This window comes from Salvelinus sp. IW2-2015, linkage group LG14 (genome assembly GCF_002910315.2).
Source record: "Salvelinus sp. IW2-2015 linkage group LG14, ASM291031v2, whole genome shotgun sequence".
Taxonomy (NCBI): Eukaryota; Metazoa; Chordata; class Actinopteri; order Salmoniformes; family Salmonidae; genus Salvelinus; species Salvelinus sp. IW2-2015.
Window position 1 is genome coordinate 5,960,376 of NC_036854.1, and position 14,939 is coordinate 5,975,314.

The 14,939-nt window shown below is 42.8% G+C and overlaps 1 protein-coding gene across 1 annotated transcript; it reads right to left on the reverse strand.

Annotated features, from left to right (window-relative positions):
• Window positions 1-3,530: 3,530 nt before the first annotated feature.
• On the reverse strand, window positions 3,531-12,661 carry LOC111972984 (utrophin-like). Its single transcript, XM_024000094.2, has 6 exons — window positions 12,379-12,661; window positions 11,585-11,831; window positions 8,018-8,093; window positions 7,820-7,906; window positions 6,167-6,192; window positions 3,531-3,983 (listed from the first exon to the last, which is right to left on the reverse strand). Exons 1-6 carry the CDS (start codon window positions 12,600-12,602, stop codon window positions 3,975-3,977), a joined length of 669 nt encoding a protein of 222 aa, XP_023855862.1. The 5' UTR covers window positions 12,603-12,661; the 3' UTR covers window positions 3,531-3,974.
• Window positions 12,662-14,939: the final 2,278 nt, after the last annotated feature.

Below are 14,939 nucleotides of genomic sequence, written 5' to 3' on the forward strand. Positions count from 1 at the left end.
TCCGAATATTTATTATGAAAACGGGGCAGGCAAAAGGACAGGTCGAGGGCAGGCAGGGGTTCGTAGTTCAAGGCAGAGTAAAAAATGGACAGACCAGCAGGCAGGCTCAGGGTCAGTGCAGGCAGAAAGGTCGTAACCGGGAAGACTAGAAAACAAGAACTAGAGATAAGGTAACACACGGAAAACACGCTGGGACGACTTGACAAGACGAACTGGCAACAAACAAACAGAAAACGCAGGTATAAATACACAGGGCATAATGGGGAAAAATAGGAGACACCTGGTGCGGGGTGGAGACAAGCACAAGACAGGTGAAACAGATCAGGGTCATAGCTAGTAATAGCTAGTTTAGCCTTGGCAGAAAGGTCAAAGCATGTTTCCAAGGCTGACATTGAACATTTTGGCACTTTAGTTTCAGATTGGATGGTAAGATGTTTTTGGTGACCTTTGAACAGCTAAAAAAGAAACGTGAGCAAATCCACTATCAAACTCAAAGTTGGCACACCTTGGTCCGAGTACATGCATTCAGAGGAACCATGGATACTAAGTAAGTTGTTCCTGCTACGCCTCTGCCTTTTAACGGTCAGTGATACTGAAAGCAGGTACTTCTAATGAGGCAGTATAACATATGATCAAGAAATGGTAGGTTTTGCACATGAAGGTGAATCAATTAGTTCTAAAACCATGTTGTCTTCGATTCTCATATCCCCTGGTGATCATATCATTACTTACATTTACATGTTAGTTATTTAGCAGGCACGCTTATCCAGAGTGACCTAGAGTAGTGCGTGCACACATTTTCATACTGGTCCCCCATGGGAATCGAACGGACAACCCTGGTGTTGCAAGTGCCATGCTCTACCAACTGAACCACAAGGGACCACATATATTTGAATATAACTCGGTCTATACTTACTGTAGATATTTCAGTCTGTGTTGAAACTGTATATTCCAGTGAAGAGCCTCCTCTGGGTAGACAAGTTCATTACTTATTAATTAATTAATCTTTACAAGTGAGAACATCACTGGGGTACAAACTGGGTGTGTTTCACTACTTGACACACCCCTGAGACATCAGAGGAAGAAATATATCGATTTAAAAAGTGTCTAAGAAATCAACAGACTCACCCCTTGCTCCACTTACTGTGTACTGCATGTAGGCTGCTGTTGAATTATTGAACTGTTGGAAGAAGGCTGGCCAGTAGTGTCACTGGAGATGAAGCACAGACTCATCCAGTCTAGCTGCACTACTGAAACTAATTAGTGACTGAGCTACGTGCTGGCCGCTCTACAAAAAGATTAAAGGGATACTTTGAGATTTTGACAATAATGCCCAGTATCTACTTCCCTATAGTCAGATGTACTCATGGATACCATTTTTATGTCTCTGTGACCAGTATGAAGGAAGTTAAAGGTAGTTTTGCGAGCCAATGCTAACTAGCCTTAGCACAATGACTGGAAGTCTATGGGTATCTACTAGCATGATAGCAGGCACCCATTGCCAAAATTCCGAAGTATCCCTTTAAGGAAATGATCAAGGGGTCCGTCTGAGTAATGTTAAAGTCTGAGTACTCCTTTCCTATGGTGGACCACTGTGCAGGAAGAGATTGGTGAGGGGAATTAGACGAGTGGTTAGGTTTCCATCATGCTGCTTTTACCTGACAGAGTTTTGAATCTATCATACTAACCTTTCAATGGAAGAAGGGAAGGAAAGAAGTAAAACAGGAGTAATTGATAACCTAATCTCACTATTCAAAATGATACACATATTGGTGTATAGTAAAAAGCAATGAGTATACATGAACAGTTTCAGTGCCACTTTAATGAATTCACAAGTGAAATCTAATTTATGGTGTTGTTGGCTATGAACATGAATAGGATATCACATACTCTTTAAATAAAGGGTGTGGGGAATAAGTGATGAATGCTTCTGGATGTGAGTAATACTCTGGTGAAAGAAGTATGTAACGTGGTACAGCGTAACTGTGGACTGCACGGGCTGGGAGGCAGGAAGCTGGATTCCTTGTCTAATTACTTCCCACCATGCAGTTGTTCTCTCATTTCCCACTCAGACCGTTCCTCTTGTAACATATTATAATGGCAGAACCTCACGCGGCGCAATCAATTCCTTTGATAAATAATAATGATGAAGTCTGCGGTGGGTGCCAGGCGACGTGGTAGATTTCTGCTCATAACGAGGACCATTTCCTTCCTAGCCATTATGGATGGCCACCATGGGATGCTGTTGAATGCTGGGAGATTATCTCCTGATGAGACGTTTGCAAATAGGGGCGGTAAATATGTTAACATATGTATTTGCTTAAAAATGTATGAATTGTGATAGAATGCTTTACATTAGATGGCAATATCTACTGGGTTGTTGTCTGTGACAAACTGACAACAACGCTAACGACACTATTCAGTATTCACAATGTCACTTGATTTGCTAACTGTTTAACATTTGGTGGACATTTTTACGGCAAACAACACTATAAAGAATCTAGCCATTTTTCACACTTGTTTCGCTGTTGCCGGCTTGTAGTGTAGACCAATGTATTCTGGGGAAGCACGCATTGTTAATAGGTCCTTGAAGCAAGAGTCCAGAGAAATAAAAGTTGTTATAAAAATGTATTTAGAATAAAACATACAGTATGTAGCCATATTACATGTAGTGTGGTCAATCTATACTACATACCTCAGGAAAGACGCTGTTCTGCCATGGTACACTATATTATCATCATCATAAGTCCAAGGACATAGTTGGAGGAGGTTATAATAGCATTGTTAAAACTAACAAGTTTTACAGAATAGCATAGCACAAAACACAACGCATAACTCAGAGAGAGCAGTGCTAGAGGTCTGACAGGGGGAAATCAACAGAGCCAGACACAGTATACCGATTCAGGGCAACGTAGAAAGGCCACAGACCCATGGGTAGTTAACTAATAGGATGTCTTTGTGTTTTGTTTGTTATTTTACTCTGCTGGGTATCTCCCCACTGCAGTACACCTCTATAAGCAACACGTTTAGAATGTTTTTCGGTTTGTTTTCTTGTTGTGAGTACAGTAAAATGGAAATTAAACAAGTTACAGACCACGCAAATGAAAAGGTGTTTGTCTGAGGTAGCAAGGCAATCATGGCTTTCTTCTGATTTTTTTTTAAACATATATTTATAAAACTATTCTACACAATGATGGACCGTGGGCCTCTTACAAACTTGATTATTTCAGAACAGCTTAAGGTTCCATTAATTTATAGTTTCTGCCCCTCTCCTTTATACAACAATCCAACTTAATTACTACAACGTTAAATCAGTCTGCCACACTTGGAATGACAACTGTATAGGCACAGAAGGGGTTACGTTAACGTCGCAATTGCGGCAGGCATGACAACGCCGACAGAATCGCATGAATAACGCTTTAAAGGGAGGAAAAACATTTTCAAAACAAATGTGATGCTTTGAGGACAGACACAGAGCCTATTGTCTAAAACGATTATTTGAGGCGATAATCTTAAAATGGGCCACCTTCCCCAAATTGGATATAAAAACAGTTACCATGTCCTCCGTGATGACGGTAGTAGGGTAGAAGCAGAGAGGAGTTTGATTCCCAGTGAAAGCGGAACAAAAAACAAAACAAATCCCACAAAAAACATATGTTGTTATACAAAGCCCCCGAACCCCCATAATCATCGGCATATTCATACAAATTACTGACAAATGTTTAACCGACTCCAGGTACAATCTACAGTTAATAAAATGTACATTTTGCATAGTACAAGACGACGACGTGGTAATAGTAGTAAAGTCCTGCGGTCCTGTGTGTCTTTGGGTTTTACCGGGGGGTCTCTTGCTAGGGGGTCTAGCTCTCCATCTGTCCTTCTGAAAGGTTTAGCGAGGGAAAGCATAGAAGCTGTGTGTTTGGGATTGTTTCTGTCTCAGAAAACACACACACCTTCCTCTTTGCTGATGGCTCTCACATCACCTGAAACATACACAAAACACACCCATTATTTATTACAACATCTACACATCTACACACACACATATTAGCCAGACTAAACAAAGTTGGCAAGACCAAATAGGGTCTTCCTCTTATCTCTGGGTAATCACTGAGGTAAAATACCAAGACCAAATAGGGTCTTCCTCTTATCTCTGGGTAAATGAGGTCAAATAAAGACCAAATAGGGTTTCCCTCTTCTCTCTGGGTAATTCACTGAGGTTAAAATACCAAGACCAAATAGGGTCTCTCTTATCTTGGGTATATGAGGTTAAAAGTAAAGAAATAGGGTCTTCCTCTTATCTCTGGGTAATCACTGAGGTAAAATACCAAGACCAAATAGAGTCTTCCTCTTATCTCTGGGTAATCACTGAGGTAAAATGCACATTAAGTAGAGTAGATAGACTCTTCTAAAAGTAGAGCATTTAAATTAGTCCACCCAAAGTTATCTATCTCTATTATAGGCAAGGCACGAGAGTTCAGGGATGCATAGAAAATAATGATCTTCCACTGTGTTTTGATGTAAACAACACTAATTTCTCTTCATTTGCAGATATTGAATGGAAAGTATCAGAAGCTCCTGAAAATGCAATCAGGGCAGATTGGCAGTCCCTCAAGCCCGTCACAACCATTTAGAGAGAGGAGACAGGAGAGATCAGGGACGCAGCTGGGCACTTAGGATTCTGGGAAATGCTTTTTAAAGGGATACTTCGGGATTTTGGCAATGAGGCCCCGCAGTCAGATGAACTCATGGAGACCATTAGTATGTCTCTGTGTCCAGTATGAAGGAAGCTAGAGGTACTGTATTTTGCGAGCCAATGCTAACCAGAGTTGAGGCAATGACTGGAAGTCTATGGGTATCTATGCTAGCAGATAGCACAATGACTGGAAGAATATGGGTATCTATGCTAGCAGATAGCACAATGACTGGAAGAATATGGGTAACGCAAGTTAGCATTGGCTCAGGAACCTACCCCTAACTTCCTTCATGCTGGACACAGAGACATACAAATGGTATCCACAAGTTCATCTGACTGCAGGGAAGTAGATAAAGCGCCTCATTGCCAAAATCGCAAAGTATCCCTTTAATGTAACACCGGGTTATGCTCCTTGGAACAATAGGCTGGCTTCTGAATGGACATCAAAACCTATTCAACCACACTCTGGGCTTAGAACAACCTACAGGAACCACTTTTAATAACATCATATATGGCCTTTAGCAGACGCTTGTATCCAAAACAACTTACAATCATGCATGCATCCATTTTCCATACAGTATGAGTGGTCCCGGGAATCGAACCCACAACCCTGCCGTTACAAGCGCCATGCTCTACCAACTGAGCTACAAAGGACTAAATTAATGGAGTTCAATAAGAAAGAAGGGAAGAAAAGAGATAAGAAGAAGTGGTAAAAGTGGTCCTAAGCACATTTCTCCCCGTGTTCACTACGGGTGAAGACAACATAAATACCAAACCTGACCCAGGTTTAATTAAATATAAGAAAAAAAAGCAGACAGCACTGGCTAACATAATGGACGTCAAGGGAAGAAGAAGAGAAAACAGGAGGGAAAATAAATAGGCCCCTGTGAAGGAGCGTCCAGATACTACTTGTAATAAATAAATGGTTTAACTGGCTTGTAAAGGCAATGGGGAAAGTGGAGAATGGCTGAGATGTTTAGAAGTGAGAGAGAGAGAGAGAGAGAGAGAGAGAGAGAGAGAGAGAGAGAAAGAGCAGACTAAACAGAAATTAGACTAAGAGCAGGTCACTGTCAATAACCTTTGCTGCTATTCTACTGAGCTTCAGAATCCATCTCTGCCTCCATTTACAACATAGGTGAAAGAGACCCCATTGATCTATTTTATTTTCTGTGTGTGTGTTGTGTGTGTGTGTGTGTATGTGTGCATGTTCCACACTGTTTTGTTGCTCTCTCTCCTCATCTACACCCCTTGATAAGCACCAAACTGCCATTTTCCTCCAGAGAGTGGCTGAATCTCTTACACATTCAGTTCTTTGACCAGTTGGACTGCCTGCCAAGTAACTAGCAACAGTATACCTGTTTTTCTCATTTGCACTCATTCAGCCTTCACGAGATGAGCTCCAGCTAATTTCCTCTTATCAGCTCCTGAATGAAACAGGCAATATGCAGGTGGATGAGAAATATAGCTTACCTGTGGTCTCGAGGAGAGGCTTGAAGCTACAAGTGAAACAGAAACAACTTTGTGAGAAAAAACACAATATTGACTCTTTGTAACCTCCATGCTAGGGTTGCAAAGCTACCAGTAGTTTACTAAAGTTACCGGAATCTTCAGTAATTTGAGTAATTAACAGAACATCTATGGCAATCTATTGTAACTTTGGTAACTTATACTTGAAAAACATTTATTCATATATACTGTAGGTCTCCATACATCATTTTTGTTATATCGGTCTCCATATTGTCCATGAGTTTCTAGTAAATAGACCTCACGGTTCAAGAGAAAATAGCCTAATTAATGAAAAAGCATACACAAATGTTTCATTATTACCAGTTACCTCTGCAACTCGTCCAACTATTGCCTTTTTTCACAACTGCCACCAGTTTGATGCCAAAACATTGACAACAAATACATACTGACATAGAGAAATAGTGTGTATAAAATATATAAAGGATATTTCATGTTATTCGTTAAGTTGATGGTTTATAGTTATGATAATGTTTTACAGCTTTGTCATTCTATTTTTATTTATTTTTTATTTTATATGTGATAAGGCCACACATACAGTAGGGCCAGAGATAATTACAGACACCTGTGATAATCTGAAGTACCCTAAAGGACCACTAGATGTCGTGTGATAGATTACATCAAATCCTTGAAAGATACCACATTTCAGGTAGTTTACTGGTAAAACTTGCAAAGTTTTCAGTAATATTCCCTCCCTTTGCAACCTTACTCCATGCATCAAAACTGATTGGTTGAAGCCTAAGTTCAGATGCATATGGACCCCTCCTACACACACAGTCATAAACTAAGTATTATCTTTTGTTGAGTGTTGTTGAGATGGATGTTGAGATCGTTGAGCCGTTATGCCCGCCAGGTGAGCAGTAAACCGGTATTGATAGCCCCGCAGCAGCCTCTAGATTATAATAGATTTTTAACTAAACTCCAGATAGATTTTCGACTCATTCAAAATGCAATTTAAAGTCACTTTGAGGTAATTCACTAATCCAACACTTTTTGTCTCATTCTATGATACCCATGGAGTGTATTTCTTCCTCAATTTTACTGGATACCTAGGGCCAGGTCACATGGCCAGAAGAAACTCTAGGCGCTATGTATAAGTTGACTGTGTGAGAGTGTTTCAAACTTCTCTCCTCACTGCAGTCACATTGCACATGATAAATATTGCATCTAAACAGAGAAGATGACATAGCATACTTTTTATTTTCAGCTCCAAAGACATGACTGCTGAATTAAAGTGGAGAGTAGTGAACCTCAAAGGGACAGACAGCAGCTATTTTAGTGTGAAAAATAGAATCTGCTCCAGCCCGAACACTACCACCCACACACACACTAGCTAAGTGGTGAGTGAGAGAAAGAGTGGGGATGGAATAGAGAGGGGAGGGGAGGAGGAGGAGTAGAAGAAAGGTGAGGTAGAGAGGAGGAGGATGGAGAGGATGAGAAAACAACAGGCAGAGGAAGAAGAGAAAGATGAATGAAAGACAGAATGAGAGAAGACAGCGAGAGATAGTGAGTGAGAGGAGGCAAGGAGAATGGAAGAGGTAAACAGAGGGAAGATGGGAGGAGAGGGAGGAAGTGTTTGAGGTAAAGGAGAGGACTTACGACTGCATGCAGGGAAGGTATGGTTTATCTGTTCCATGATGTCTGCCAGGTCAGAGCTGCGGTTGTGTGGGTGGTCCAACAGCTCATCTGAAACACACACACACACCAGTTTAGCCCACTGATTGAGTGGTGTGTGTGTGTGTGTGTGTGTGTGTGTGTGTGTGTGTGTGTGTGTGTGTGTTTGTGTGTTGAACCGACCTGTGTGTTCGGTGAGGGCCCCTCGTTCTTGCATGCTGGGGGACGACACTCCATTCACCCTGGAGTCCATCTCCGGCTGAGAGAGGGAAAGAAGAGGATGAACGAGGATCAAGTAAGACAAGAAGAGGTGAAGAGAAGAAGGGAGAGAAACACAAGAAGAAAGACAGAAAGAAAAGTAAAAAATATAGGAGAGAAAGAGGGAGGGAGAGAGACAAGGACAAGCATCATTACTAAAACATAGTGCCCACTCTTCATTATTCATAATGGCATACTTCACTGGTGACGACTTCAAACCAACTACATATGAATCATCAGTCCCAAACAAGGGAATAGCACACAGTGTGACTCGATGGGGCTGGATGAAAGACCCGTCATCACGTGTACTGATATTTATATGTGTCTATAGCCCTCTTCCAAATGTGTCACTGTCACTCCCCGTCTGAGTTCAGATGAATCTCTAAGGGTTTGGCAACGTGTTTGTTTCATTTCTTGACTTTCATTCATGAAAAAGGGCGCACACACACACACGCACGCACGCACGCACGCACGCACGCACGCACGCACACGCCTGAGATCTACAGAATAGGGCACCTGATGTCCACTGACATTTACTATCAAGTCCAACATGCCCCTTAGCTTTCCAGAGACGGAATCAATGCATCCTCCCTGCCTATCCCGACCCTCTCTTCTCTCCTTCCTCCTCTCCTGCCCCCAGCTGTAGTAAAGGTTAATGTGATGGAAATGTCTCCAGAGCATTCTCACAACGTCTTCAGGGCTCACTTAGAATAGTACTGACTGCACAGGGCTGCACAACAGCTCTCTAATAAATATTGCAACAACACAAAATACATAATTTATCATTGATAACCACCATCATTAAGTTTGCCGACGACACAACGGTGGTTGGCCTGATCACCGACACCAATGAGACAGCCTATAGGGAGGAAGTCAGTGACCTGGCAGTGTAGTGCCAGGACAACAACCTCTCCCTCAATGTGATCAAGACATATGAGATGATTGTGGACTACAGGAAAAGGAGGGCCGAGTACACCCCATTCTCATCGACGGGCTGTAGTGGAGCAGGTTGAGAGCTTCAAGTTCCTTGGTGTCCACATCACCAACAAACTATCATGGTCCAAACACACCTAGACAGTTGTGAAGATGGCACGACAAAACTTATTCCCCCTCAGGAGACTGAAAAGATTTGGCATGGGTCCTCAGATCCTCAAAACGTTCTACAGCTGCAACATCGAGAGCATCCTGACTGGTTGCATCACTGCCTGGTACGGCAAATGCTCGGCCTCCGACCGCAAGGCACTACAGAGGGTAGTGCGTACTGCCCAGTACATCACTGGGGCCAAGCTTCCTGCCATCCAGGACCTCTACACCAGGCAATGTCAGAGGAAGGCCTTAAAAATTGTCATAGACTCCAGCCACCCTAGTCATAGACTGTTCTCTCTTCTACCGCACGGCAAGCGGTACTGGAGCACCATGTTTAGGTCAAAAAGCCTTCTTAACAACTTCTACCCACAAGCTATAAGACTGTTGAACAGCTAGTCAAATGGCTTCCCAGATTATTTGCATTGCCACCCCACTTTTTTTTTACACTGCTGCTACTGTTAATTATCTATGCATAGTCACTTTACACCTACCTATACATATACACATATTACCTCAATTACCTCGACTAACCCGTACATTGACTCTGCACCCTAACCCCTGTATATAGCCTTGTTATTGTTATTTTAATGCTAATCTTTTTTTTATATATTTTTTTTAAACTTTCGTTTATTTAGAAAATATTTTCTTAACTCGTATTTTTCTTAAAACGGCATTGTTGGTTAAGGGCTTGTAAATCAGCATTTCACGGTAAGGTCTACACCTGTTGTATTCGGCTCATGTGACAAATACAATTTGATTAGATTTGATTACAACTGATTCGGAGTTAAGAGAATTCCCTTCAATACTACTACACTAAGTTGTAATATTGTAAAACTATAGATGTCCTCGTTGTGATGAACCTAGACAACACATTTGTTTGGCCATAAACTGACAATGCTGGGCTGAAAATATGAAAATCTCTTCTGTGAATGTCAGAGCACGTTTGTAGGATTACTCACTCTAATTTATCCCTGTAGATTGGATTTGTTTCTCCCATCATATAGTCAGAATCTGGTTAGCTCAGGACTCTGGAAGAAATGGTGTGTGTGTGTCTTGCAAGGTTTAACATGAGCCCTTTATCCCCTAAGAATCAGCAGAGTCACGTTATCTTCCCCAGGCTGAGGTTGTCTAATGCTCTGCCTCTGTTGTAACTAAATGAAGGAATGTTATGTTAACCTGTGAGCTGTGGATAACTAGCATTAGTCAGCGCGGGAGAACAGCGATAACGGGTCAGCACCATGGCAGTGGAGAGCGCCACTACAGTCGGACCGCACCCAACAGCACTCATAATGAGCAGATTCCACACACCTGTGAGGCTAACTGAGCAGAATGTTTTGAGCAGGAACAGGCCTGCAGGGTGAGAGAATGCCACTTGGATTTATATTATTGTTCCCATTCCATTTTCCCCAAGTTTTAAATATGTAACGAACAGGGAAATAAACCTGGATATGATTTAACTCCAAGTACTGCTTTAAGAATCCTGATTATCCACCGCAGCCTCCAGCTCCAGAGACCTGAGTCAATACTGTTTACCAACTCTGACTGACTCTGTTCGGTTGGTTGGCTTTTATTTCCACACAGCTAAAAAGTCATCTAAACTTATTGAGTGATCAGGAGACGCATAAACATAGCAGAGATGGATTGGGTTACTGGGTAGGGTGTGCTTCGTAGCCCTGGGAAGAATACTCACAATACAGGGTTCTTTCTACATCAACAAGGGGCTTAGGTGGTGGGCGTGGCAATGTTTTCATATTTAAGACAATTTCCTGCAATTCTACACATTTCTCTATGGAGCTGAGAGAAATTGTTTCATTTTTACAGCTATTTTCCTGCAATTCCATGCATTTTGCTGTGGCTAATGCTGTGTTCTTTTGCTCAAATATAATCAAATCTATACGGCTAAATTCATTGTTTTTCTTATTCTCCATGACCGTCTGTCTAGTTTTTATTTTGGTAATTGTTAGTTCTCAATTATAAAAAAATATATTGGTTCATAAAATGTTCTACTGTACATACTTTCTATCTGGTTTTAGTCATTTAAGTTTACAATGAAAGCATTTTTCCATCCCGAAAATGTATTTCTAGAAACAGGCGGCCCGCCCAAGGATTTTAATGGCAGACAAATCACTGTGATCAGATTCTAACTTTAGAGGAATGAGTTATGATACAAACAAGGACACTTTCAAGGGCTGAGAAGGAATTGCTGTTGTTGTTGTTGTGTGATCAGTAAAATAGAAGTCATTCCACAGGTGGAACATGCATGTGTGTGTGTGTGTGTGTGTGTGTGTGTTAAGACATCTGTTGAAGTGGCTTGCTGTCCGAGGTGGAGTGTGAGTATGTGTGTGAGTGTGAGTGTGTGAGTGTGTGAGTGTGTGTGCTGTACGTGTCCCTCTATTTGTGGCCCACCTGGTGCAGTAGTTGTCTGAGCCGGTGGAGCTGGGACTCCAGCTGCTTGTTGTGCTCCTCCAGTTTGTGCATGCGGTCCTCCAGACGGCTCTTGTGCTGCCGGAGCAGTTTGGCCTCAGCCAGCAGGTCAGCCTCACCAGGACCCCCGGGGTGAGAGGACCCCTCAGGGTCCCAATGCCCCACAGACCCAGGCCCCCGCTGGTCCCCGTGCTGCTCCTTCAGCTGTTCATACTCCCTTTTCAGGGTCCTGGGGGAGACACCCAGAGATGGGGTTAGGGAGATGCAGAAGTCAGACACACACACGCCACACAATCATTGCTGCACATATAATATGAGCCCAACAGCACTACTAAAATCTCCCCCCTCAGTACAATCCTATGTAAAGCCACTGTACAGAGAGGTCCTGGCCTGTGTCCGTCTCTGTTTACAACTGTATAGAGCTGTTGGCTCCAGACTGACTGTGGTACTTCAGCTGGCGTTTATAGCCTGGCTCATAAAGAAGACTGAGCAGAGCTAAACCACTCAGATACAGCCACTGCCTCAGACAGAGACACAGCAGCTCCAAGAATAATAGAGTGCGTGCACAGTCACCATTGTCCTTACACTACCTCTATCCACCAATCAAAGAGGCAGAGGTAGAGGGAGAGAGAGATTAATGGGGGGGGGGGCGAGAGCTGAATGAGACAGTGTGTGTGTGTGTGTGTGTGTGTGTGTGCTGAGCATCACTTTTAGTAAGTGGGCAGAACACAGTAGCGCTGACATTTGACAGACTACTCTGCTGACCTATCGCGTACCTCTGCTCATCCTCCAGGCGCTGGATGATTCGCTCCAGCTCCCCACGCTCCTCCCTCTCCACGGCCTGTAGGATCTGGGCGGGGCTCTGGGGCTGGCTGCAGGGAGACCCCTCCCCCCCCAGGGTCTGGCAGTACTGCAGGATCAGAGCATGCTCATCGTCCCTATGGGAAAATATATACAAATGAACTAAATAACTTTTGTTGTCATTCTTAAAGAGCTTCATTATATTAGATACATTGCGCGAGAGCCTGCTCCACCTCGGTCAAAGTTTAAGTTCAAAGAGCTTTGTTGTCCATCTTGATTGTCTTTCCATTAAACAGACTCAGTGGTTTTAACTTCAGCTTTGGCTGTTGCAGGACTGTACTGTATGGCTGGGAGCTGTAGATCCTCCCTACAACACAGATCTGTTGATCTCAACCATCAGATAACCACATGACAGAGATAGAGAGGGAGAGAGAAGGGGGAGGAAGAAGACAGATGGGGAGAGAGGGGGTGAAAGAGAGAATGATAGCTCCAAGTTTCTCTGTGTCATATTTGGAGGATCTGAGATGCGGTAGGCAGGTCTTGCTAAACCACAGCTGTCACCTTCACTCTAACACACACACACACACACACACACACACACACACACACATTCACACACACACACACACACACAACGACACACACACACACACACACACACACACACACACACACACACACACACACACAGAGCCCCAGGGATTATAGGGATTAAACTATCACAAACCATCACACATGCGCGTGTGCACACACACGCACGGAGGGGTAGGATTACTCAGCCCCCTGTCCATTACCACAGGAAGTGCCATCCATCGCCAGAGCCACACTGACAGCCAGAGAGACCGTTTCCATTTGGCCAAGCTGAAAGCAGTGGTTTTAATTGAAACTGGATGCCATGCTGGCTCTCCTTGGATACATTTATCCATCCATGCACAATGTCTATTGTCAATCCAGTTTTCATTCTGTGGTTTGGCTAGCTAGTTAGCTTTTTTAAAAGTCTATGGCAAGGCCAGGGCCATGGCTTGGAGCACTAACTGCGTCATTAGCATGGCTAGGCTAAGCTAGGCTACCAAACACCATCTGGCTAACACAGCTTCTAACTCCTAATGTACGGCCCCCAGGAGACCCATTACAGAACCCAGACACAGCATTTCATAAATGACCCAAGTATTCAGGTCCTCATTAACATTATTTCACAGGCGGATCTATTGTGTTGGCAAGTACGAGGACTCTTATTCTTGGAGAATTATGGCTAAAAACCTCTGCCAATGGGATAGAGTATAGAGAGGTGAGGAGGCGAAGGAGCTCCGTGGATCCTTCCTGTCTGGAAGTAATTTAGCCATTTATTGTAGCCATTGGCGCTTTGTAAAGTTGCTATTTTCTCAAGTTTTCGAATGTCAATTAACTTGTGAAATTCCTGGATAACTCACTATATTAATGAAGTCAGATTTAATCAACAAATACGATAGCCAGTTTAAAAACGGTTAAAAGGCACAAGACTGTGTACATATCTGGCTGTGTTGGTAAAATCACTACATATCCCATTGATCCAAGCGGTGAGAGGCTGCCCGTTGTCACAGTTCCAAGACCTGTCAGAAACGTTCAGCTAATCTTACACCAACAACGTTGGTGGACCTCAAAACTGAAGTAGTGATATCCTTCAGCACCATCGTCTTACAACAGATATCTCGATTCAGTCATGAATATTCAACAAAACAATAAATCATTTTACATTTTGTTTCCAGCTAATTTCTTAGTTACATTATTGTATTACTAGCAACGGAGTTGAGGGTGCAGTATTTATGAAGTTTGGCAATGAGGACGAAAACTAGCATAGTTCAGCTAGCCAGCTAGTTTACCCAGGGAAAACGAGCTCAGGCCTAACGCGCATGTAAGCTCAGTTTGGCTAATTCAGGAGACAAATTGTAGTTTTTATGCCTTGATATTAGGAGCTGGCGGCAAAAAGTTTGATTAAACAATTCAGAGAGCAAATCGATTTATACAATCCCGAAATCAGCTGTAACTGTCAATAGTCAAACAAAGATTAAAACGAAGTTTGAGTGAACCTGAATCAAGAAAATTTATGGCGAAGTCGCTTCCAGATCCGGTAGACTCCTCCTCCTTACCACTATTGAAATGTTATAAACAAGAGCCAAGAAATGTGACTGAAATATCACAGCTGTACAGGTATTCAGATTCTCCATGATATTCTACAGATAAAGAGTCCAACTTGTCAATCAGTGTGACGGCTGTCTGCCTCAAGGCTAAGAGCTGTGATCTTGTGTAGGAATGGAATGCGCTATGAAGCTATAAAACTATGAAGTTTAATAGAAATTCAGTTTGTCCTCCTTCTGTACCGCGTGATCGATGCTTCCATTAGTGCTCACTCCACCACACAGAGCTTCACACCCATACACACATGCAAGCACACACACGCCTGACAAACACCCTTCTCATCTCAAAGACATGTTATCTATCAATCTTCTTTCCTTATAAAATGAGTGTCTTGTCTGAAATCACTGAGACGTAGATAATG

Excerpts from the sequence above, each read along its gene's own strand:
- LOC111972984 (XM_024000094.2), bottom strand. The coding sequence starts at position 12,602 with ATGAAGCTCTTTAAGAATGACAACAAAAGTTATTTAGTTCATTTGTAT. Across the intron at positions 11,832-12,378 it reads CGCCTGGAGGATGAGCAGAG|GACCCTGAAAAGGGAGTATG; the intron begins GTACGCGATAGG and ends TGTCTCCCCCAG. Across the intron at positions 6,193-7,819 it reads TACCTTCCCTGCATGCAGTC|CTTCAAGCCTCTCCTCGAGA; the intron begins GTAAGTCCTCTC and ends TTTCACTTGTAG.